Source organism: Panthera tigris, chromosome A3, assembly GCF_018350195.1.
Source record: "Panthera tigris isolate Pti1 chromosome A3, P.tigris_Pti1_mat1.1, whole genome shotgun sequence".
In the NCBI taxonomy this organism is placed as follows: domain Eukaryota; kingdom Metazoa; phylum Chordata; class Mammalia; order Carnivora; family Felidae; genus Panthera; species Panthera tigris.
The window spans coordinates 104,220,202-104,244,028 of record NC_056662.1 but is presented as its reverse complement, the minus strand read 5'-3'; the positions used below and the strand labels follow the sequence as shown (position 1 = coordinate 104,244,028).

General features: G+C 50.0%; 3 protein-coding genes across 3 annotated transcripts in view; 2 read left to right on the top strand and 1 right to left on the bottom strand.

Moving 5' to 3' along the window:
- The window catches only part of SNRNP200 (small nuclear ribonucleoprotein U5 subunit 200), a 29,155-nt gene extending 26,567 nt beyond the window's left edge, over positions 1-2,588 (top strand). Inside the window, exons 42-45 of the mRNA XM_007082379.3 lie at positions 283-443; positions 559-640; positions 1,956-2,048; positions 2,152-2,588. Of these exons, the coding sequence (XP_007082441.2) occupies positions 283-443; positions 559-640; positions 1,956-2,048; positions 2,152-2,295 (480 nt within the window). The 3' untranslated portion in view covers positions 2,296-2,588. The remainder of the gene's footprint in view (positions 1-282; positions 444-558; positions 641-1,955; positions 2,049-2,151) is intronic.
- Positions 2,589-3,424: 836 nt separating this feature from the next.
- CIAO1 (cytosolic iron-sulfur assembly component 1) lies at positions 3,425-9,241 on the bottom strand. Its single transcript, XM_007082378.3, has 7 exons — positions 8,914-9,241; positions 8,185-8,333; positions 7,920-8,031; positions 7,729-7,817; positions 7,281-7,482; positions 6,562-6,649; positions 3,425-5,684 (listed from the first exon to the last, which is right to left on the bottom strand). The coding sequence occupies exons 1-7, from the start codon at positions 9,050-9,052 to the stop codon at positions 5,444-5,446; spliced, it is 1,020 nt and encodes a 339-aa protein (XP_007082440.1). The 5' UTR covers positions 9,053-9,241; the 3' UTR covers positions 3,425-5,443.
- A 144-nt stretch (positions 9,242-9,385) lies between these two features.
- TMEM127 (transmembrane protein 127) lies at positions 9,386-22,549 on the top strand. The gene is made up of 4 exons (XM_007082377.3): positions 9,386-9,536; positions 9,944-10,261; positions 19,251-19,415; positions 20,197-22,549. The coding sequence occupies exons 2-4, from the start codon at positions 10,018-10,020 to the stop codon at positions 20,502-20,504; spliced, it is 717 nt and encodes a 238-aa protein (XP_007082439.1). The 5' UTR covers positions 9,386-9,536; positions 9,944-10,017; the 3' UTR covers positions 20,505-22,549.
- Positions 22,550-23,827: the final 1,278 nt, after the last annotated feature.

Below are 23,827 nucleotides of genomic sequence, written 5' to 3'. Positions count from 1 at the left end.
TGGGTGGCTGAGCCAAGTTTCTAGGGGAAGGAGGGGACTTGTGACGGTTGTGGGAGGGGAGTCACAGTACAGGGGGGGTTCTAGTTCTGGTTCCCCTGAGGGTGTCACGTATTGAGGTACTAGGGAGCCTGACGATTGGACAGTTGTGGGCTGTGTTCTTTCTGAAATCGTGTATTTAGATGATCTGATAGCATAGGAGTTGAACCAGCAGTTGTTTGGAGCCAGGTTTCGTTTGCCGTTAGTATGTGTTCTCCTTCCCTGACCTCTGAATATGCACTGCAGGGAGTAGAGAGTGTTTTTGACATCATGGAGATGGAAGATGAAGAACGAAATGCGTTGCTTCAGCTGTCTGACAGCCAGATTGCGGACGTGGCCCGTTTCTGCAACCGCTACCCTAATATCGAGCTGTCTTATGAAGTGGTGGATAAGGACAGCATCCGCAGGTGAGCCATGGTCAGCCGGGTGCCCTGCCCCAGGGTCCCTGCTGGGTACAACATGACAGTGCGCTCTGACCCCACTGCCACGTTGCTGATGTGCTGCCCTACTCTTCTCCCACAGTGGCGGGCCAGTTGTGGTGCTGGTGCAGCTGGAGCGAGAGGAGGAGGTCACGGGCCCTGTGATAGCACCTCTCTTTCCACAGGTGTGTTTTCATAGCTGGCCAAAAACAAAAACCCAATAGAAAGCTTTTTGAAATGTCCCTGTGAAAGACAGTTTGATATAACTAAGATTTTTAAATGGTCAAAAGGAATCTCTAACTCCGTTTTTAAGTAGCGGTATGAGGTGCCTTCTGGAGGCCTTAGCCATTGGCTAGAGTACAGAGTTCAAGGGCACATTGTCACTGGGGAAGGGAAATTTAGAGTAATGACAAGACACAAAGCTGAGAATTAATCTTGGGGCCATGGGTGGTTTTGTTGATTGTTTTTTGCTTTAAAACAATTTAGTAGGTGACTGATCATTGTTAAAGACATCACTTCTACAGTATTGTCATTCTCTATGACTGTTAAGATGCATTTGTTTTTAAATGGCTCTGGGATACTTGGGTTTTTCCAGTCCGTGTTTCTTCTCTCTCCTCTCTCACTACCCCTCACTCTGCTTCTAGTTACTTGGTTCTTTACCACCAGAAAAAAAGTCTGATCCCTTATATGAGAGAATAATTGAAGACTGAAAGCAGAAACCAGATATGTTGTAATGTTTTATTTTACAAACTAGTTAATAGGCTCTGGGGAAAGAGTGCTTTAAACCAACACCTGGCCTTTCTGACAGGAATGCCCAGCAGAGAAGCTTTCAATAGAGGCAAGGCCTGCTTTGGATCCTCTCTGTCGGCAGCTTGTCTCCATGTTAACATGTTTTGCTTATCTCACATATGTGTTTACTTAAAAAGGATCTCTGAGAACCCAGCTGCCTGGCCACAAAGGCTAGATCTCTAATAGTGGAATCTTGGATTCAGTGACAAGGACTGAATGGGAGAAGACGTTCTGGAACAAATAAGGAAATGAGCCAGAACCCACAATGAGTTCATTTGCTACTTAAAAGTGGAGTTCCGGGCGCCTGGGTGGCGCAGTCGGTTAAGCGTCCGACTTCAGCCAGGTCACGATCTCACGGTCCGTGAGTTCGAGCCCCGCGTCGGGCTCTGGGCTGATGGCTCGGAGCCTGGAGCCTGTTTCCGATTCTGTGTCTCCCTCTCTCTCTGCCCCTCCCCCGTTCATGCTCTGTCTCTCTCTGTCCCAAAAATAAATAAAAAACGTTGAAAAAAAAAAATTTAAAAAAAAAAAAAAAAAAAAGTGGAGTTCATTTGAGATACCTTTCGATAGTTTTGAAATCTTAGTTATAACAAATTGAGGAAATTTTAGAAAGCTTTCTATCTGGGCTTTTCTTTCCTGCTTTTATAATCATTCCTATGGTCTCATGGCTGTCAAGTTTTACGTGCCGAAATTCTTGGCTTTTGGTCACTGCAGAAACGTGAAGAGGGCTGGTGGGTAGTGATCGGCGATGCCAAGTCCAATAGCCTCATCTCCATCAAGAGGCTGACCTTGCAGCAGAAGGCCAAGGTGAGTGTATGCTGGCCCTGGCATTTGTTCTGAGCTGGGGTCAGGGTGAGAATTCTTCCCTCACTGCATTCATGCTCACCTGGATTTCTTCTGCTCTCTGTAGGTGAAGCTTGACTTTGTGGCCCCAGCCACTGGCGCCCACAACTACACTCTGTATTTCATGAGTGATGCTTACATGGGATGTGACCAGGAATACAAATTCAGCGTGGATGTGAAAGAAGCGGAGACAGACAGTGATTCCGACTGAGTCCAGAGGCACTTAACTCTTGCAAAGAGGAGAGAAGAGTTGCACCTGAATCAGGAAGATGTACAGTCCTGTGGGGACCGGATCTGTTCGTGTGAGGTCTGGCCAGTCAGTGCAGGTACTGTCCCGGCCCCCCTCCTCTACTTTGCCCTCTTGTTACCTTGCCATCTAGACTTGGGATCCAGTGTCTGCAGGTGTCCCGTAACTGTCAAGCATAAACTGTGTACAGCATTTTTAGCCATGTTCTGTGTAGTTCCTTTTGTCAAACATTCTAATAAAATAACTTGGAGAAACCACTTGTCTTTGCAGTGTTTCCAAAGGAATGTTTCTTTTGTCTACCTAAGGCCCTTGGCCAAAACGATGGTGTTTTTTTTTTTGTTTTTTTTTTTTTTAGCCATTGAACTTGCTTATAATGAATACCTGTAGAGGATAAGGCTACTGTTTAGCTGGGCTGTCACCCACAGCCATTTTAGTCAGTGTGAGGGAGGGATCAATGTGAGATAGCTTCTCTTTGGTAAGATTTATGCCCTTGTCTACTACCTCAGTTGTTACCCAGATATCAGCACTACTGTGGGAATTAACACTGAATGTTAGTCTCTCACGATCTGCAGTTTCCCCTCCCTTAAGGAGGCAGTAGCAGAAAAAGGGGATTAAAATGCACCAGCTGGGTGGGGCCCAGTCTTGGTAAAGCAATTTTGTGATCTTAGATTTACAAATTTTCCTCTTCAAATTCTTGCCTTCTGTTCTTTAGGAATAAATGTGCATAAAATTAGAGATAATTTTCAGTTTCTCTAAACCAGTAGTTTTCAAATAATATGACTTTAGGACCCCTTTTACACTACAAAAAAATTAAGAACCCCAAAGAAATTTTATCTTCTATCGACCTTTACTATACTAAAGATTAAAACAAAACTTAATGCATTTAAAAATAATTTTTTATGAAAACTACCTTCCAAAACAAATCCAGGGAGAAGACTGCATTTTACACTTCTACAATTATTTTTATTTTTTTTTATTTTGAGAGAATGCAAGTGGGAGAGGGACAGAGAGGAAGAGAGGGAATCTCAAGCTGGCTCTGTGTCTGTGCAGAGCGCAGTGTGTGTGGGGGGGTGGGGGGTGCTCAATCCCACGAACTGTGAAATCATGACCTGAACTAAAATCAAGAGTTGGACAGATGCTTAACCGACAGCCACCGAGGCACCCTTACAGATCTTTAATGTCTGGTTTAATGGAAGACATTCTCATAGCTGTTTCTACAATTTTGTATATTGTTTTGAGTTGAAGTGAAATGACGTAAAGCTGATTTTATACAGACATAAAGTCAGAAAAGGGAGGGGCTTTTCAAGCCTTTCAGGCGATCGGCTACTACATACTACAGCGAGACTCTGCAAGTGAGTTTTTTAAAGGCAGTGTGGAATCTGAAACCTCATCGGTAATAAACTTTTTGTCCTCTATTGTTAAAACCCGTTTTGAATGAATCTCTTACCCACGAATGATTTCGTGACATCGCGCCTGACTCATTTGAAAAATGTTGGTTCATGGACTTAGGCAAATCTTCCAAATGACACGTTTCATCATACAAATCACATCTGTTAGTACCACCAATCTAATCAGAAAAGTCTTAAGTGTTGGGAAGATGTCAAGTTCATGGTGGCAATACAAGTCTCATTTTTGCTTGAGAGCTCTATTTTTTCACTGGCAACACTCAGTTTCCCTTGAAGTGAAAGTCTCATTCCATCTGTTTCCCAGCAAATGTCTGCCAAATAGCCAATTCTAAATAACAATTTGCTAGTTCGAGTAAAATTGGTATGCCATGAAGACCTAATTCAGCTTGTAACTCAACTGTACAACTTTTTGTCAAGACCACCTTCAGTGTACAGAATGGCTTTATCATGCTTTCCACTGTCAGAATATTAGCTCATTCTTAGGGGTCAAGATTTAACAAACTTTTTATTGGTTCTATCCAGGATATTTCTTAAGTGAGGTTACCAGTATTTTTTTTACCAGGAGAGCAAGGCGGCTGAAGACCATGACCACTGGTATTGGCTGCCGCTGCCTTTATTCCTGCCAAGGTGCCAACAGCTGACCTCTCAGATCTCCTGAAAGGCTCTTGGGACCACACTCTGAGAGCTATTGTGCTAGGTGTTGCCTCAGGTGTGTTTTCAAGTCTAAGGTCATAATTTTCGTGGTGTAAAAAATCAGGCGAAGGCTGTAGCTCTGAGGATGGTCCTCAAGTCAAAACCCATTTGGAAGTGACTTGCAGAAGACAACCTGGGTGACACTGAAGAACTGATTGCCTATGGAGTGATTCTCTACCCTTTTTCATTATGCCTCCAATGAGCCTTATTAGCCATCTTTTTCCTACTTGCCCCCGCCATGAAAATTTAATAACTGGTGGCCCTTTAAGAGGGTCACAAACGGTCTCTTAGATTTTTTGTGCTAAAATTTTCAGAAACTAATTTTTAGCCCCACTGAGAATGTACAGCCTAGCCAATAATAACTTCTAGTGTTCATGTCTTCATTTATTTTTCAGCATTTTCAGTTGCCACCACAGCATATGGCACAGAAGATACACGAGGGTTTCTAAGAGAAAGCAGAAGTGTATCTTCCCCTAAACCAGCCTACGTTAAAAAGTTTCCTTCAATCTTGATTTGAACGTCTTATCTGTAAGGATTACCAAGAAATCAGGAAGGCAGGACCAATTTCAGAAAAGGACTCACCATGGACTTCTTTTAAATTGTGAATGTCCTTATAAAATTGGACTTGGGACTCAGATGACCTATTTCTACAAAGCTTCCAATTTCTGAAAGGCCTAAGAGGCATCCTTTCTACATAGAGATAAGGTGATTATAAATACTATATTCATCCCCCAGAACTTAACACTGCCCTCAAGCAAGCAAGATCTGTGGCATGACCACAATGCACCGGATGTTCTGTAGCTCTTTACCAAGGGTCCCATGTCAAAGGATGGGGAGAGTGAGCAGTTCTGTGACTCTGTACTTCTACCCAAGTGTGAATGGAAGAGAGCCAAGTTAAGCGAAGGTCAAGGATGCTTTTCTAGGTCCTCTTGGGGCTGGGAAAGTCTTACGGCATTTTCTGGGAAGCCATGATTCTGTCCAAGGTCAAGGTAGCTCTCCAAGGTGAAGGTAGCTCAGATGCCTTCTGGTCGCTGATACTTCCAGAAGGCCACCTCCCCGTCGTCACTGCAGGAGGCCAGGAGCCCCTGCTCCTTAGGGTTCCAGGCCACACAATTGACATCCTGGGAGTGGGCCTGAGGCAAGTGGGCTGTCAGGGAGAAGGTGGGCTGCTGTGGATCTGAGCTGGGATCCTCCTCAAACACACGGATGGCATCATCCCCACAAGCTGTGGCCAGGGCCCCTGTCAGCTGACACCTGAGAGGAACATGTGCATCAGTGAGTATGCAAGTGGCTCCTCCATCCCCCCCTTGGCAAATTAGGCACAAGAGATTGGTTCTACAGTCCTTGGCCAGCTCTTCCCAAACTGCAGGCCTCAGCTAAACGCCTATTACTGAAAAGCTTCCCTAACTAACCACAGCCACAAATCTGTCCCCCCTGAATTCAAGTGCTGCCATCTAGGTTGGGTTTCCCCGGTCAACCCCAAAACTCCACGATTCTGAGCTGCACTTTCTTCACTTAGCCTAAGCAGTTTCCCTTGTCGTGAGCTATTCTTAACCATTTTTTTTTGAACAGTACTAGGCCACTGAATTTCACCATACTTTATTTAAGGTCACTTTCGTTATTCCCAAACGTTTGCTAATATAAATAAAGCTTAGATGCACATCGACTCTTTTCATTGCTTAGGATTTTTTCCTACAGACAGATAGTTATGGCCAGAACTGCCCTCTGACGGACTCTCCTAGATGAATGGTATGGCTTTTCTAGACTCCATAAGGGTAGAGTCAGTGTTACCAACCATAAAAACCCCAGCCATGAGTCCCAATTTTAAGAATAAATATTTCTGGATGGTATGATGCCGTGACCACCCCCCATACCCACCCCTACCACAAGGCTGGTGCTGCCCTCACAGCCTAGATGTTAACATAGGTACAGGCCTGGGTCTGTAAGTCTGTTCCCGGCTCCTGTGAACCTCAGGCCAGCCAGCTCTGAGCTAGACAGTCTGCCCGATTTGAATAAATGAAAGTGGCTGGTCTCCATTTCCATGTACTCTCAAAGGTGGTAGAGAGACGCACGGGGTCTTGACTTCTCTAAAATCTCTCCAAATGGGCGGATGTGGGGATGGAGGTCTTACCAAGCAACGTCGTAAATGGTCCTGGAGTGGAAGCCTGACAAAGTGCAGATACATTTCCAGCTGGGGTCAGAGCCGCTGCATGCCACCCCTGCACAACAGACTTCTCTTGAGCCTAAGACATGTCTGTGTCCCGGGCATCTCAGGGGAGGAGATCCTAGTCTGCCCTCCCTTACCCCCACCTTCAATCTGAGACCTCATTTTCGTTCCCCTGTCCCCATCCTTACTGATCCGCCTTACATACTGTGGCCAGACAGGGGTTTTTCCAGAATGCTGAGAAGGAAATGTCCTGTTTTTTAAAAACTTTTTGCTACGGACTATGTCTGACTAGTTGGCCTGTCTTTTAAGGCCACCAACCAGCCACCCAACCTGCCTTATTTCTCCCAGAATCCTTTACACCCTATCCTCCATCTAAAGGAATCAGGGTTCCTGACATAAATCTAGGCTTTTACGCCTTCAATGCCTTTGCTCATGTTGTTCTGTATTCACCCAGAATTCTCATGCTAAATTCCTCGTGTTAAAGTCCTGTATACTTTCAAATTCAGATGAAATGGCTCCTCTTCCACAGTCTTCCCTGATTCTGCCAGTACTCACTCGGGAGCCCTCTCGTGGCACATGCCCTTTCTACCCCAATTTGCTGTGACTCATCTATATGTCTCAGACCCTTAGTAGACTATAAACCGCACGAAAGAGGAGTCTCCTTTAGCTCTCTGGCCCCTCACCTTGCTCGTTGTTTGGTAGATACTGGCGCCAGATACGCACAGTACGGTCATCACTGCAAGACGCCAGGCGCTGGCCACTGGGGTCAAAGGCTAAGCTCCACACCGTGGATTCATGGCCTTCAAGGGTGGCATAGCATACCCAATCATCCTCTTCCTCCCGGTAGAGCTTCACTGTGTCATCATAGCTGGCAGAGGCTAACAGCTGGGGGTGTGGGGGAGAGAGGGAACACAGCACTTGTCTCTGTGGCTCAGGAAGTGCCTATTTCCAAGATCTCTCCCAGCTAGGACAGTCCCAGGGATCTGTCTCTATAAAGGGATTAAAAATACTTTTAGCCACAGATAGAGATCCCCCATAAAAGCCAGGTTGAGGCTGAAGAGGAAAGGAAGGCTGGGCATAACACTCCACACCGAAATTTCTTCCCAACGAGATAGCTCACCTCACACTTACCTCTTGGCTTGGGTGCCAAACCACATGCTTGACATCCTGTGTATGAGAGTTGAGGACACTGACACATTCATACTCATCTTCTTCATCAACTGTGGGAGGGGGGAAAAAAAAGGAGCCCACCAGCTGACCCTGTCAGGGATATAGAGTCTGTTCACTGGCTTGCAACTGTGTCTGGAAGGACCTAGACTCACCTTCCCAGACCCACACACTCTTATCTCGGCTGCAGGTGGCAAGGAGGTTGCCAGAAGGAGCCCAGGCCACTGACTTGACCTCATTTTCATGGCCCTCCAGAGTCGTTACACACTGTGAAAAGGGAAGAGAGACAAGAATCAAACAGCTGAGACCCCTGGGGTTCTTCACATGGGTATAGCCCAGCTAGTCCAGGTTGGCTCAGGTTCCCGAAACAGCCCTAGGGAGCAAAAAGGCAACAATCCTGCTCCCATCCAGCCTGGTTACCTCAAAGTCATCCTGGTTCTTTTTCCAAATGCACGTGGTAGCATCGAAACTGGCAGAGGCTAGGTAATTGCCACAGGGAGACCAGGCCACCTTCCGCACAGTGCGCTGGTGGCCTTCGGAAAGGACAGATTTGCAGATCCAGCTGTCACCTAAAAGCAGAGGACAGGCCAGTCTCTGGAGCTGGGTGCACTAGAACGTGCAGAAGCACTGTCAATGCCGTTAGATAATAAGGGCTAGTGCGGGAGCCATGCTGGGCTCAACAGGCATATTTAACAACATGCTTTCAGAAAGCTGTAACTTCCTCTACTTCCTTTGGAGGCATCCTTATAAAACAAATCTGAGGAGTCACCTTCCTGATTTAAAACTGTCAATGGCTCCCAAATGCTCTCAGGATAAAATTTAAACTTCACCCTGTGTAGCAAATTACTCTGCACGATACATTCCTACCACCCTTCTCTTCTCCCTTTCCGGCCTCAGCAATTATCACAATCCCCTCGACAGTTCCAGCCTACTGACGTTTTTGCTTCCAATACTTGCCGACTCCTTTGCCCAAAAAGTCTTTCCCAGAGTGGCCAACTTGAAGGCGGCCTCTCCCTCCTCCCCTTTAGCCTGTAACCCCATTCAGGGTCGGCTTGCCCCAAAGGCTGCGCACTCCCTAAGCCCGGCACCCACATTACGCGCACGCGGAACCCACGGCAGCAAGGGTCGCGCAGCGAGGCCGGGACAGACCTTCTGTTCCCCAGATGCGGACTCTACGGTCACCACCGCACGACGCCAGCAAGGTTCCCGCGGGGTTCCAGGCCAAGAACCAGCAGCGGGAGTCCGGGTGTGCCGGGACGCGGGCCAGCAGCACCAGCGAGTCCTTCATGACGACCCGGAGCAGGGTGCGGAGGAGGTGGGCAGATGCAGGAGCGCCGATAACGAGCCAGTCGGTGCAAACCCCCGCGACGCCCACTCCGGCCTTCCAAAGCCTTCGGGTCCCGCCACTTCCGCCCGAAGGCCCGGGTCTTCCTGGGAACTGAAGTGCCCGCTGCTGCGGCCGTGCTGCCCTCTGGGAGTTGTAGTCAATTTCCCCCCACCCCAGGAGGAAAGCACCGCGGGACAGTCTCGAACTACCCGTCCCGTGAGGCCCTGCGCAGGGAGCCGGCGGCGCGCCCGGGCTGTGACGCGCGCGGGGGACGGGGCGGGGAGCCGGAGGAGGCGGAGGCAGAGGTGGAGGAAGCCGGAAGTGGATCGGCCCGGGTCGGTCCGGGCGTTGCGGGTTTGGGGCCTGGGATCGCTCGGCTCCCGGCAGCTGCGGAGCCCCTGACAGAACTGAGCGGCGCCATACCGGCCCTGAGGCCTGCTGACCGGTGAGGAACAGGAGTCGGTGTAGGGGAGGCTCCTTTCTGGCCACAGGTCGCACCCCGAGAGGACTGTTTCCAGATCCCGGGTCCCCGATCCCCGCGGCCCAGCCCGGTCCTCTACCCCTCGGCACTCTCTGGCGGAGACCCCAGATCTTTCTCTCATCAGTGGCAGATACTAGCGCCTCTACTCTGGCCTGCCCAGACCTGGCCGGCCCTCGTCCCTCTCCGGGTCCCTATTCCTCACCTCCGCAGCCCCATTCCAGGGACCCTGTCCCCGCCCCCCGACTCCCTGCAGCCCTCCTGTCTATGCTTGGCCCCAGGTCCCACCCCCTATTCTCGAGTGTGGGCCCTGACAGCGCTGCGCCAGCCCCCCCTTCCGTGAACCGAGTGCCTTGCTCTCCTCCCCGGGACAGGCAGGCTCAGCGCGCCCTGCGGAGGTCCGCGGCGAACAGCAGCGACCGCGGAGCGACGGCGGGCGGCCCCGGGCATGTACGCCCCCGGAGGCGCAGGGCTGCCCGGCGGGCGCCGGCGGAGGAGCCCTGGAGGCAGCGCTCTGCCCAAGCAGCCGGAGCGTAGTCTGGCCTCGGCTCTGCCGGGTGCCCTGTCCATCACGGCGCTGTGCACTGCCCTCGCGGAGCCTGCCTGGCTGCACATCCACGGTGGCACCTGTTCTCGTCAGGAGCTGGGGGTCTCCGACGTGCTGGGCTACGTGCACCCGGACCTGCTGAAAGGTGAGGGCGCTGCGCGCCGGCCCTCTTCTTTCTGAGCGATAAGGACATCCTTGGTGGAGAACAGAATGCGGTGCGGGCTGGAGCAGAGATAGCCAGGGGCAGGCACTTGGCTTTAAGAAAACACCCCCATTCTTGCCTGGTGTACATGCCCACCAGGTGGCTCTGTTTGGGGTCTGGCCCCTCATTAATTCTGATGTTATTCAGCCAGGCACCTACTTCTTACGCCGTGCTAATCTGGACTGCTGTTATTTTAGGATTCTGCCTAAGGAAGGGCGCTGTATATCGAGAACTGATAAGGGTGCTGGGCATCACAATTAGCTGCCCCTTTATGAGGAACCTACCGAATATAGGAAGGTTTCTTTGGGGGCAGCCAGATGGAGGGAGGAAGAGGAACTTTAGTGTGGCCAGCTTTCAATAGATATTTTAGAGTTCTATCATAACTGGGTTTTTGCCAGAGAAAAAGGGAGTTTATGGCATTTTCGATAACCAGAAGTCAGTTCCATTGCCCCCTCGGTAAAACAATCGGAATTTGTCTCTTGGAACCTTGACAAGCGGGTGGGCTCGAGTGAAGTAAGATTGCTTTGTTCTTCATCATGCTTCCTAGCCCGGTGGCCAGGAGAGGAGAAAGGGACTGTTCTCTTTACTTGGGCACAGAGGAGACCAAAATTTCCGGAGGTGGGTGTGGGCGTGGGGGGTGGGGGGGCTGTCCCAGGGAGCCTCATAGGTTATCCTGCCCAGCCCTGTCTCCAGTAATGAAAGTAAAGGCTGTGTGGTGGGAAGCAGGACTGCACTTGCCTGGCTTCAACCCCCAAAATGGTCAGAGAATCCCCAAAAGCCCTTAGTAACAGCACAGTTCATTACCTCCAAGGTCTTTTGAACCGTTTATGAAGGTCTTCATATTTTCTCCCTGGGCCACCCCCATCTGTGATGCATTCCAGATGTTTACTTCCCTATGTATCGGAAGCATTAGCTATCTCCACTTTGCCTCTTTAAGGATTCAGGCACTGGGATTTAGTGAAAAGGTCAAATTCTCTCCTGTGCTTTGGATTATATGCCACTTCTGCAGGCCTAGTCTGAAAAACCCTATCCTTAGAGCCTAATGTTGTCTTTCTCTAAGAGTTCTCTTGCTGTTTTGAATCTCTCTGGAGTTTTCGATGTTTTAGGATAGTTTTGTAGAGAACAGGATGGGGGTTTCTTGTTTACTTCTACATTTCACCGTGATGAAATTTGCTGGTTGGGCTCACTGAGACCCAAGTTATACACATGATGGAGGCCTCGTGACGTGCAGCTTTTTCTCTGGCGTGTAGCTGGTGGCAGAAAAGCCATCCAGCTTGAGTAGAGCCTGGATGGTTCTACCCTCAGCACACTACCTACCTTGGAGCACAGTTGCTGCCTTTCCATTACTTCATCTAGATCTTTGCCACTGATCATCTGCTGTTCCAGTGTAACCTGTCCCCTGCAAACTGGGAGAGAGTTCATGGTGCTTCCCCCCTTTCAAATCATTCCTGGAGAGGCTCACAGAATCTGTGTGATGGAGGGAGAGGCACTCTGGTCCCATGTCCTTATTTCAGAGGCCCAGCAAGCTGTGTCTGAGAGAAGTGAAGTGATCTCTCCAGGGTCACACAACTGGGGGCCGAGCTAAGGCTGCTGACATCTATCGAGTCCAGTATAAAATGATGCTGTCTCCTGTTTCTTCACCTTTGTTTTACTTGAGTGTCATAGAGAATGATCTCATGAGTGTTCCACATTGGTGTGCATCCTTGTTAAAGGCATTTAAAAAATAAAAACAAATTCTTGATGCAGGTTCTCTTTTGTTGACGTATATATTTACCCTTTTTAAGTTTTTCAAGCCAGATTTGGTCTTTTATAAAGCATGTTGCCTTAATCTTTACATTACATTTACTCATGCGTTTAGTGATCTTACCCCATGGATAGTTTCAACCTACTTTTCCGTGGCCACCTTGTTGGCCATTGCAAGCTAGGAACATGTGGGTGTCTATTAATAAGGAAGGTGCCAGTGGTACCTCATGAACTCTCAGAGAACAAGGCAAGGAATCAGGAGGTCCCTGATGGCTTCTCTTCTTCCTTTTCTCTGTACCTGTTGGGTTTTTGGTACCCCATGGGCCTTTAGACATGGGCTTTCCTGTGCAATTATGTTGATCCTTAGGGCCTAACCCATGTCCTAGCATGAAAGCCTGGGATATTCCATATCTCAGGAGGGAGCAGAGCTGCGGGGCACAGATCTGATGCCTATAGATGCTACCAGAGGGAGAACAGGCCGTACCAGGTCTCTGCAGGTGAAGGGGAGTAGATGGGGCCGGCAGGCTTTGGAGCAGTGCCTTCCTGTTTCGCAGCCCCCCTTCTTGAGTGCTAGGCGTTGTGCTAAGCACACTCCATGTCTGGCTTTAGTTTCTTCTGAATATCTTTCTTTGGTAAGTACTGTCCTAACGTCCTAACCTCACTTCACAAAGGTCTCAGGCTCAGGTGGTGGTGGACCTCCACTCTTAGCACCGTACTTTGTACACTCGAGGTTTCTTTTTCCTTCTATTGGAGCTGTCCAAGGCTTATTATCTCCCCATTCTAGTAGAGTTTTTCTCACAAGCCCAGCCAAAGCTGTGCTTCTTATCCCTCGTGGCCTCAGCATTCCAGCTCAAGTTGGTGATCCTGAGGCAAAGCCACTCACCCTCTTGCTGTCACTTGCAGAGCCCCAGAAGGCTTTGGCAAATGCTGGCTGGCTCAAAAGATTTGGTCCTGAATTCTTCCACTCTCCAGGGGGTGCCTGCTTCTCACACAGCTCTTCACCCTGGGCCCAGGTCCATAGATATGCTCAGACTGCTAGTGGCCCCAGGCAGCAGAGCCCCAGATAATTTTTCCTTCTGAGCCCCAGTCCCTGCTATCAAGTGTGGCCAGCAAAGGGCAGCTCACAGCTTCAGGAAGCATCTTTGGAGAATGAGGAAGTTTGGGATTTGAAGTCAATGAATCACAGTTGACAACAAGCCACGAAGATCAAGGCCCTTCCAGGGAGGGCCAGTGTGCCTGCTGAGTGGTGACTAATGCAGCTGGCACTTTCAATGCCTGCCGGGCCTGTCCCCAGAGGCAGCTCAGCTAGAACCTTTAGTATCTGTGGTAATACCCAGCCAGGCACTAGAGGGCCCTGTTGGAGTCCTGTGTCAGAAGCCTGTCTGGAAGCTAAAAAGTCACAGTGAGCTGTGCAGGTGGGATAGATGAACTCTGAGAAGGATTGGGGCAAGGGGGAAGTGCCTCTGACTCGCTGAGACTCCAGTGAGGGGTGAAGGGATGGAGGATGAGACAGAAGAAGGGAACTGTCCAGAAGCCACTTTAACCCTCCTGCCTGCAGGAGGAGGGGGTGAGAGCAATGGGCAGGTAGACAGGAAGAGCCAGGGCCTTCAAAACAAATCCATCCCAGTGACTCACCAGTGACCTTGGGCAAAGTCAGTTCCTTGGGATCCTATTACACAGCAGCTGCCTTCTTCCCTGGTGACTGGAGGGGACAGTCAGCAATAATTACCAAAATAAACAGCACAACTGGAGAAGAGGATGTGTTCTCTGACTTACTAGAGTGTAGTAGACTGTACCACTGGTTTGAATTTAAAATTAGGACCCTGCCCCATATGCCATTTCTCTCCACAAATAAAATAATACTTGGGGCGCCTGGGTGGCTCAGTCGGTTAAGCGTCTGACTTCAGCTCAGGTCACGATCTCACGTTCCGTGAGTTCGAGCCCCGCATCGGGCTCTGGGCTGATGGCTCAGAGCCTGGAGCCTGCTTCCGATTCTGTGTCTCCCTCTCTTTCTGCCCCTCCCCCGTTCATGCTCTGTCTCTCTCTCTCTCTCTCAAAAATAAATAAACGTTAAAAAATTAAAAAAAAAAATAATACATACATAACATTTGGGGATTTTTTTTTTCCCTTTAGCAACCCTCAAGGGAGTGGATATTCGTTGCCCTCCCTGCCATACTGATGTCTGGCAGGGGAGGAGAGAAACAGACATTGAGATCCTGACCCTGGGAGAGTCTGAGCTGAGTTCTAAGCATGTCTGCAATAACTCTGCCTGGCTTTTCTGTGTGCTCGGAGACTCTCTGATGAAAGACTTCTTGGGATATGAGGCAGACTCCTGGGGTATCTGTAAACATCACTCCAAGGGAAGTTTATTTTATTTTTTAAAACACTTTTTAATGTTTATTTACTTCTTTCTTTATTTATTTTTGAGAGAGAGACACACACAGAGTGCAAGCCGGGGAGGAGCAAAAAACGAGGGAGATACACAAATCCAAAGCAGGCTCCAGGCTCTGAGCTGTCAGCACAGAGCCCAACGTAGGGCTCGAACCCACAAACCATGAGATCATGACCTGAGCCAAAGTCGGACGCCCAACCGACTAAGCCACCCCGGCGCCCCTACAAGGGAAGTTTGTATTTCGCTTCCCCACCATGCCTGAGGGTTTACTCACAGCTTTGGAGTAGAGAAAGGCGGTCATATTGAAACAAAACTCATTTGAATTTTGGGTCAAAAGCTCTTTCTCTGTACCACATTATCACTCTTGTGGGCAGATTCTCAGTCTGGCTTTAGTCGGCTCTTTCCCTGGCCCACACTGGCTGACGTGTGCAGAGGAGGAAGTACCAGTGGAAGGAGGAAAGGCACGCCGGGGATGACACAGCTGTGGCCCAGCCATAACAGCCCCAGTGCCGAGAGAGTGGGCCAGTGGCAGTCCGTACAGGCCCATTCCTGGCATGGTGTGAGTTGACTCTTTCGGCACACCCCTTCATAGAGGGAGCAGGTGTTACTGCTTTCATTTGCTAGATGAGAGAGCAGGGCAGTTAAGTGACTTGCTCAAGGTAACACAGAGTCTGTGGTCGGTCTAGGATTCGGTGCCTTTCTGGCGTCCCCACTGCTTTCTTTCTTTTTTTTTTTTTTTTTTTTTTTCAATGTTTTTTATTTATTTTTGGGACAGAGAGAGACAGAGCATGAAAGGGGGAGGGGCAGAGAGAGAGGGAGACACAGAATCGGAAACAGGCTCCAGGCTCTGAGCCATCAGCCCAGAGCCCGACGCGGGGCTCGAACCCACGGACCGCGAGATCGTGACCTGGCTGAAGTCGGAGGCTTAACCGACTGCGCCACCCAGGCGCCCCCCCACTGCTTTCAAGAGCCAGACCGATGGCTGCAGAAGCCCAGACCACACCGAGCAGGTTTTGCCCAGTGATTCCCACTTCTCATGGCTCAATGACCCAAGCCTTTCTTGCCTAGAAGAGCTTTCATGCTTCCAGCTGTTCCGTTAGTGAGCTCAGCAGCCACTGGCTCTGAGGATGGCTCTGACAGCATTCGTATTAACTTCTGACCCTTCGTTCAAATACCGCTCTTTAGGATTTGATTGATTACTTCCATTAGGAAAGAATGAAACGGCTAAGTCTGGTGCTTGATGATTCCAAGCCTCATGATGCAAGGGAGGCTGATGCGGGTTTGGAGTCTTAACTGTGCTGTGTGACCTGGAGGAAGTCCCTTGACCTCCTGGAGCCTCCGATTCCTCATCTGAGCTGTGTGATGAATCCCCCAGTGTGGAGTGAGGCATACCTAAAGTAACACTTTTTTTTTTTTTTTTTTTTAAAGTAGGCTCTACACCCAATGTGGGGCTTGCATTCACAACCTCAAGGTCAAGAGTAACATGCTCTACTGATCAAGCCAGCCAGGTGCCCCAACTAAAATAATGTATGACCCATCTGTGCACACAGGCTATTCCTGGAGGGGTACACAAGAAACCACCAATAATATTTGTCTCTTGGGTGGGGCAGTTGGGCATTTGGAAGGGTAGGGACGTCCTCTCTGAAGGTTTTTATCACGTGCACGTCTTCGTTATTATTGAAATAAGTGTATTATGAAACATAAGACATAATAGGAGTATATATAATAAATGTATTTTTAAGGATGGTAATAAAACGAACATCCTGTACTCCCTATGCAGCCAAAGAAAGTGTCTGAAGCACTGATGTATTACTTCTTTCAGTTAAAACTAATTGTTAAAATTTAGTTGATTTTTTTTCTTTAAGTTTATTTTTGAGGGAGAGAGAGCACGCGTGCACATGTGCATGCATGTGTGTGAGTAGGGGAGGGGCAGAGAGAGAGGGGGACAGGATCTCAGGCAGGCTCGGTGCTTTTCGCACAGAGCCTGATGTGGGGCCTGAACTCCGAAACCTCAAGACCTTGACCTGAGCCTAGATCAAGAGTCAGATGTTCAACCAACTGAGTCACCCAGGCACTCCGAAATTTGGTTTGTTTATTTATTTATTTATTTTGATAGAAAGTGCAAGTGGGGGAGGGGGAGGGAGAGAGACAGAGAAAGAGAGAGAGAGAGAGAGAGGGAGAGAGAGGACCCCAAGCGGGCTCCATACTCTCCGTGTGGAGTCCCATGTGGGGCTCAAACACAGGAACCATGAGATCATGACCTGAGCAGAAGTCAGATGCTTAATCAACCGAGCCACCCAGGTGCCCCTAGTTGATTTTTAAGAACCACAATTAAAGCACCACTCAGAGTGTCTGGCCACATTAAGTAATGCTGCTGAAATCAGAACACAGCCTGCTGCAGCGCCGAGTGTGATGTAAGCCCTTACACCCTGCCGTTCTCAGGTTATTCTTGGAAGCACTAGAAGAACACTTTTGTCCCGTCCTGTCCCGTCCCTGCTATGTGCCGTGTGGAGCCCAAGAAGAACTGTCTCAGAGAGCTTTTAACAATATTCAAGCAAAGGCAGGAGACAGCCTCCTGCCTCCAGGAGCTTTTCTTTCAGTGAGGCCTGTGGGTTTCTAGACTCCTTCAGGCCATAGCGCTGTCTTAGGCGATGCAGGGCTGGGTTAAGCGAAGGCTGGTCCTGGTTGCTGGCAGAGCTCACTCATAGGCAAGCCTCTTAGCAGCAGACGGTTTCCCAGGCTGGATGATGGGACCCAAAACAGATGGTCACCTGACAAGAGAGCGGCAGATAGCTCTGGGGCAGCTTAATGAATGATCTGCAGCCAGATGGAGGCATAGGAGTCCTGTGTGAGCTCAGCCAACATCTGCCGGGTGAATTCTGAGCCTGAGGCAGGGAATGCATGCTGTCACAAAGGCCCAGAGCCTCTTGGTCTGGTTCTTCAGGGTGGGAGGCCAGACCCTCTGCCCAAGATCCAGTGATGCCAGTGTCTGTTGGTTTGAGCCTGCCTTGTGGGGTTCAGGTCGTCTCTCCAGGTTCCTGGACTATTCTTCAGCAGTCCACTTTCCGTCATAGGTCTGGGGTCAGTGTTTCTTGGAATGTAAGGCCTGGCCCACCTGCCTGGGAATTACCTGGGCTGCTTGCTAAAATCCAGATCCCTAGGCCCTGCTTCAGGCTGAGAGCTCAGAATCTCTGGGGCCTGGGAACATGCTCTCAGCCAGCACCCTTGCGATTTTCATGTGAACTAGATTGATGACCATCATCCCACAGCCTGTCAGTGTCAGCCTCAGATCAAGACTCAGGAAAGAAGCCTATAGTCTAAGTCCTGCCGGCCCTTTCCAAATTGCCCTAAATCAGTTGGTGACCCATGGCCTAAATGAAAGAAGAATTTGCCCATGGTTAGAATAGAAGGGGGAGAGTTAGTGAAGGCCCATTTCTTTCTACCAAAGCCTAAAATGGTTTCTTCTTGGATGGGCCTTTATTCTATGTGATTCTGGGAGCTCTAGTAGTTTGCATAGATATACAATGGAACAGTGTTGTCTAGATGATTTTTTTTTTAATTTTTTTTTTTAACGTTTATTTATTTTTGAGACAGAGAGGGACAGAGCATGAACGGGGGAGGGTCAGAGCGAGGGAGACACAGAATCTGAAACAGGCTCCAGGCTCCGAGCTGTCAGCACAGAGCCCGACCTGGGGCTCAAACCCACAGACCGCGAGATCATGACCTGAGCCGAAGTCGGCCGCTTAACCAACTGAGCCACCCAGGCGCCCCGATGATTTTTTTTTTTTTTTTTAAAGAAGTTTCTAAAGTCCTAGAAGTTTGCTGTTTGTGTCTGGTGATGGTTGTCATCCTGGGACCTCCCTTCTCCATGACCCTGGGGACTCTGGACTCTGAGTGTTGGGGCTCTTGTTTCAGCATCTTCCTTTTTCTTGGTTCACTCCCTCGTTTGGGTAGAGCATGCACCCCTCAATAGCCTTGGCCTCATTTTAGAAGGTGTCGGGGGCTGTCAGTTTCGGAGTCTGTTAGGCTTTTGTGGTGTAAACTAATTGCTTCTTAGCTTTTCCCACATCTGGGAAAAGCTTATCTAGTGGGCTACTTGGGCTTACCTAGTATGTTAAGTCCATTCTGAGTAGTTCTAACTCCTTTTAATTTCCAGTTTCCAGAATTTTGTTTTGCCCCTCTCCTCTTTGTGTGGGTTTATGCCTTAAATTTTTTTTCTTTTGTTTTAGTAGCGTGCAAGGAGGGAGCAAAAATAAATGTGACTTACTAGTCTACCCTCTTTCCTGGTTTATTTAGCACTCTTCTAATTCTCTGTTTTTGTAAACTGCTTCACCTTCTTTTTGAACAAGGGAATGAATGAGCGGCTAGATAGACAGTCAACATTAATCGGCCTCTGGCCTTAGCCTCTTCGGCCGTCCCAGCTCAGAAGTCAGTGGGCTTTTCCTGCCAGCCCAAAGCACGCTTTTCGCAGAGTGGGTTACCATGTCAGGCTAATCGTCAAGGTCTTTACAAATGGTTAGCAGAGGGTGGCAAGCACGAGGAAGTGGAGCCCTTCACTCAGGCTGATTTTGTTGGAAAGGGAAGAAGGACCTGAGGCTCATGGGAGCAGTGACCAGGGTTCCTGTCTGCTGTTCCATCTCCTGTGGAGGCCAGCTGGAGCAGGAGCCAAGACTGCTCGGTCCAGTACTCCCCTGGTTCCCCAGGACTGTGGTAGAGGGGGACAAACGCCTCCCGGCGGGAGGCTTTCTGCACCAAGGTGTTGCTTGGGGCCCTGAAGATCTGGTTCTTCCCCTACAGACTTCTGCATGAATCCCCAGACAGTACTGCTCTTGCGGGTCATCGCCGCCTTCTGCTTCCTGGGCATCCTGTGTAGTCTCTCTGCGTTCCTCCTAGATGTCTTTGGGCCCAAGCATCCAGCTCTGAAGATCACCCGTCGCTATGCCTTCGCCCACATCCTTACAGGTACGCTTGGGCCTGCTCACGGTGGGGAAGGAACTGCCACAGGGCGGAGGCACCCCGTCTGGAGTTGCAGTTGGGGTCCTAGGGGCTTCTGTGAGCAGACACCATTCCAGATTCTTATTTCAGCTTTAGCCTTTCACAAAGCATGGAGTTGTAATAGCAGCTTGTTTCTTTCATTCGCATTTATGCCTGCCAGGGCCACAGAGCCACTCGGCCCAGCTGTGGAGAGGGAATATTGTTCGTATTCCACAAGAAATCTCTGTGCTCTCTAAGAACTGGAGTCGAAGCTCAGCTGGGGTTCACGGGGCCTGGCACAAGCAGGGAAGGAAACCGGGGTGTCTCACTGTATCTCCCCTGGAGTACCTGGTCTCATCGCCTTCTCTCTTCCTGCTTCCCTGCGTGCCACCTTTCTCTATTAGGTGCAGCCTCTGTCCTCCCTCATGACTGGGCTGCTGTGTTGATTTGACTTGTGGTGGTGCCGATTCCACCCCCAAACTGCATGAGCTGGTCTATCCCTTTCAAACACACAGTGACGTATAGCAGCCTGATATCCCAATTCCAAATTCTTGAGACGCAGAGACTCTGACTGGCCAAGAAGGGGTCGGGCCTCTGGGCCCAGCCCCAGCCCGAGAATTTTCCCGGCCAAGAGAGCTCCCCACTGCAGTGTCTGGAGCCGGGCAGGTTCTCTGAGAATGAGGTTTGGGCGGAGAGGCTGCAGTTGGTTCTTTGAGCATCCTGGCTGCAGGGTGCCTACTAATCCCCATGCTGTCGCTCTGTCCCCCAGTCCTGCAGTGTGCCACCGTCATCGGCTTTTCCTACTGGGCTTCTGAACTCATCCTGGCCCAGCAGCAGCAACATAAGAAGTACCATGGCTCCCAGGTCTATGTCACCTTTGCTGTTAGTTTCTACCTGGTGGCAGGAGCCGGTGGAGCCTCGATCCTGGCCACAGCAGCCAACCTCCTGCGCCACTACCCCACAGAGGAGGAGGAGCAGGCCCTAGAGCTGCTCTCCGAGATGGAGGAGAACGAGCCCTACCCAGCAGAGTATGAGGTTATCAACCAATTCCAGCCGCCCCCGGCCTACACACCCTAATGCCGGCCGAGGGCTTTCTGCCACAGCAGCCCCTCCCCACTCTGCGGCGCTTCTCACCCCCAGAGGAGCTCCTGTCCCCAGCAGGCCTCACTGGTAGGATCCTGACCATTTCACCAAACCTTCCCAGGAGAGACTCTGCCTTTAAGGTTGTTCATGTATCCCTGCTCTCGAAACCTGGGATTCGCAGATTTTATATAATGCACTGTTTCCCCTCTTGTCACCTTCCTGTCCCTTCGCGGTCACTAGTCATTACCAACCAGGGATGGTCATACAACTTTTCTCCCTTCATGGGCCGTATCTTCGAAACCGGGACTTTCCTTGGGATGCTGCTGACAGTGGACAGTCCCAGATAGAAGTGTCAGCAGGTGCAAAGGGAAAGGGGGCTATGCCCTGCAGGCTTACTTCATAACAGTCCGTGTTTGTCCCACAGTTGTAACCCTGGACTGACCCCACCCCCCCATTCCTTCTTGGAGGGCCCCAGTACCGGGCCGTCCACTCCACGGAATTCTCTGCACTTTAGTCTTTGGACTTCCCGTTACGTGTGTTCTGGTTTTATGGGAAGAAGGAATTGCTGTCGGGAAGCAGAGCCAGTGCTCTCCCCGCCCTGCCCTTGCTTGGGTGACTGGAGCCCAGGCAAAGAGAGCAGCAGCTGGCGTGGGCCTGAGGCCCCCCTGGTGCCCATAAAGGATCAGAGTGAGGGGGGCCAAATCTCCCTAGCCCCTTCACCTTTTAAAACGTGAGTGGTTTTAGAAGGATCAAGCAAAACAACCAACAGCAACAATATTGTTTTTAAACTAGCGACAAGACTGTTGTCGTTTTTTCAGACACGTATCCCATTCCTTTTGGCTCCGCAGTGTTTGGGGCCACCACTCCTCCCAGGTAGGTCCTCCCTGAACCTCTCCCAGCAGAATGCAGCCTCTTCCCTTGCTCCCTCCCCTGCAGTGACCCGGCTCCCTGGGCCCTTCCTGTGGAACCCAGAGCCCCGGCAGCCCCCGAGGGGCTGAGGACTGTGGCCTGGCTGGCCGGCCAGCGTGGTGCTCCTCAGGACTGTGGCACTGAGATGTAACCTGGCCTCCGTGCAGGAACAGGGGCCACAGTAGGGCAGGAAACCCGCCACTCTCCACATAGGAACCGCCACCAGTGGGGTCCCATCGCGTGAGGTGTCAACACCACCCTGTCGGACTAACGGACCTGGCTGTGTTCTTCAGGCTCAGTGTGTCCCCTGGACTGTGACTTGGGGCAACGGCTTGCTGCATGCCCCTCTTCTCTTCTCGAATGTACTCTGTCTGGTCTAGGAGTGTGCCGCTGGCTCTTCCTTGCCCAGCCATCACTCTGGCTATCCTGTTTGCCACACATAGCTTTGGGTCTGGCTGGAAACTCTGCCCTGAGATCTGGGGCACAAGTGGGAGAAACGTGAGAGATCTTCAGTGTGGATCCAGATGGCCGGGCTTCTTTGGAATCAGTGTCCAATGCCGAGCTGAAAAGCAGATTGGATCCCAATTTCCTTTCACGGGCAACAGACCGAACAAGACCGGAGAATGGATACCACTGTTGGGTTGGGGCTAGAAAGGGACTGTCTTGTATCTCGTCCTTCTTCAGCCTGTCGTCCTGGGGACATCTGGACAGATGCCTGCGTGGGAGGTGAAGACCATGTCTGTGCACGAGTGAGCGGCTGCCTGGAGTTCACTGTGATGCCAGCGTGTGTCCCATGGTGACTCTCACACTCTTCCAGACTTTTCGGCAAGAAAGACCGCAGTATGATACCTGAGCACAAAGCCAAGGAGCTAAATTAAGTCTTACGTCTGTCTGTAAAGTCCGAGTTTGCCTTTGGCAGATCTCCAGGGTGTGGCCAGCTCTCTCAGACCGTGGGTGTCCAAGCAGGCAGACCAAGAGACCGGGCACCAAACACGCATGCCAAAGTGACCAGTCATCTCATGAGGACCCAGACATGACCCTGTGGACCGTTCCATGTGATTTGGAACCCACTTTTTATTAGCTCCCCATACCTCTGGCCTTTCTCTTTTTCCCTGCCATCCTGACACTGATAGTTTGTCATATATATCCCCCTGGTTGTGTTTTTTTTTTTTTTTCTAGAAAAAAAAAATTAAAAAGCAAAACAAAACAAACTACAAATAAGAATGTAAATGCCAGTGGCTCCCTGTCATTTTTCTGTTGCAGTTTCCCTGATTTGGTTTGTTCCCTTCCTCTTAGAGAAGCAGGAGAAATTGATGAAGTGTGTAATCAAATAAAAAGAAAAGAAGGGACTTGCATGTGCTTACTCCATGCAAGGCATTTTCACCCCTAAGACCCCCCCCTAATCCTGAGACCTTCCACACCAGGGTCCCAAGGGTAGGAGCAATAGACACCTCCAGCCCGGTCCCTGTCTTCAGACCCTGAGCTCTTCTCTGCAGCTGCTGGTTAGCTGCAGAAGAGAAAGCTGCTTCTGAACCCCAGCCATGATGCGGAAAGAAATAGACTTCTTCAGAGCTAGGACTTGGAGAAGTTGCTGCACTTCCTTTTGAAACCACAGGGAATGATTACTTACTTACAGGGAGAGGCATGCGAGTGGAGACAGTTCCAGGAATGTAACTTGTAGAAGGATCCTGCCTTTAGTGTCCACGCCTCATGTGGCTACCCATCTTCCCTTCGTTCAGCCGACACACTAGGCCAAATGTATATCATGGCAGAAGGGTTTAGGGCTCCCTTTGAGGAGCAGCCTGTTTAGGTGTTCTTTTTTTTTTTTTTTTTTTTTTTTTTTCTTCCCCTTTGGAAGAATACACATCTTTCCTGAAAGCTAGGATGTGCTCTGTCTCATCTCATTTCAGATCTTTACAAATGGCCCGTGTTGTATATGAGGCGCCCTTAGGCACCATGAGAAGAAACAAGATGACCAGTGGCCCCCGTCTCCAAGAATTTTGTATTCTTAGTTCAGGAGATGGTCTTGTTCACAAACAGGCAGTGAAGTAAGTGGTCTAATGGACAGTTGGGGAAAGTGCTGTGTCAAGAGGGGAGGCTGGTTATGACTTGAGCGATTACAAAAGGCTTCACGGAGGAGGGCACCTTGAACCAGGCTTACCGTGAGAATTTGGAGGTAGGGCGTGGGGAGTTCCCACTGAAGGAATAGCGAGCAGAAGCACAACTGGAGGCCCGGATGTAGTGAGAGAAGAGGTTAGAAAGGTGAGAGGCCCATTGAAGGCACTAAAAGCAGTGGGGAATCCTGGAAAGGTTTTGAGAAGAGACAGGAGGGATCCAGGTTTCTTTTAATGACTGGTGACAGTGTGACAGAGGCCCAACTCCTGTTAAGTGTCAGAGCCTGAGGGTGT

What these genes read in the sequence shown, in the direction of transcription:
- TMEM127 (XM_007082377.3), top strand. Translation starts at nt 10,018, where the DNA reads ATGTACGCCCCCGGAGGCGCAGGGCTGCCCGGCGGGCGCCGGCGGAGG. An exon ending in GCACCCGGACCTGCTGAAAG is followed by an intron (nt 10,262 to 19,250) that starts GTGAGGGCGCTG and finishes CTTCCCCTACAG; the next exon opens with ACTTCTGCATGAATCCCCAG. An exon ending in CTTCGCCCACATCCTTACAG is followed by an intron (nt 19,416 to 20,196) that starts GTACGCTTGGGC and finishes TCTGTCCCCCAG; the next exon opens with TCCTGCAGTGTGCCACCGTC.
- CIAO1 (XM_007082378.3), bottom strand. Translation starts at nt 9,052, where the DNA reads ATGAAGGACTCGCTGGTGCTGCTGGCCCGCGTCCCGGCACACCCGGAC. An exon ending in TTTGGCACCCAAGCCAAGAG is followed by an intron (nt 7,483 to 7,728) that starts GTAAGTGTGAGG and finishes CCACACCCCCAG; the next exon opens with CTGTTAGCCTCTGCCAGCTA. An exon ending in ACCATTTACGACGTTGCTTG is followed by an intron (nt 5,685 to 6,561) that starts GTAAGACCTCCA and finishes TGTTCCTCTCAG; the next exon opens with GTGTCAGCTGACAGGGGCCC.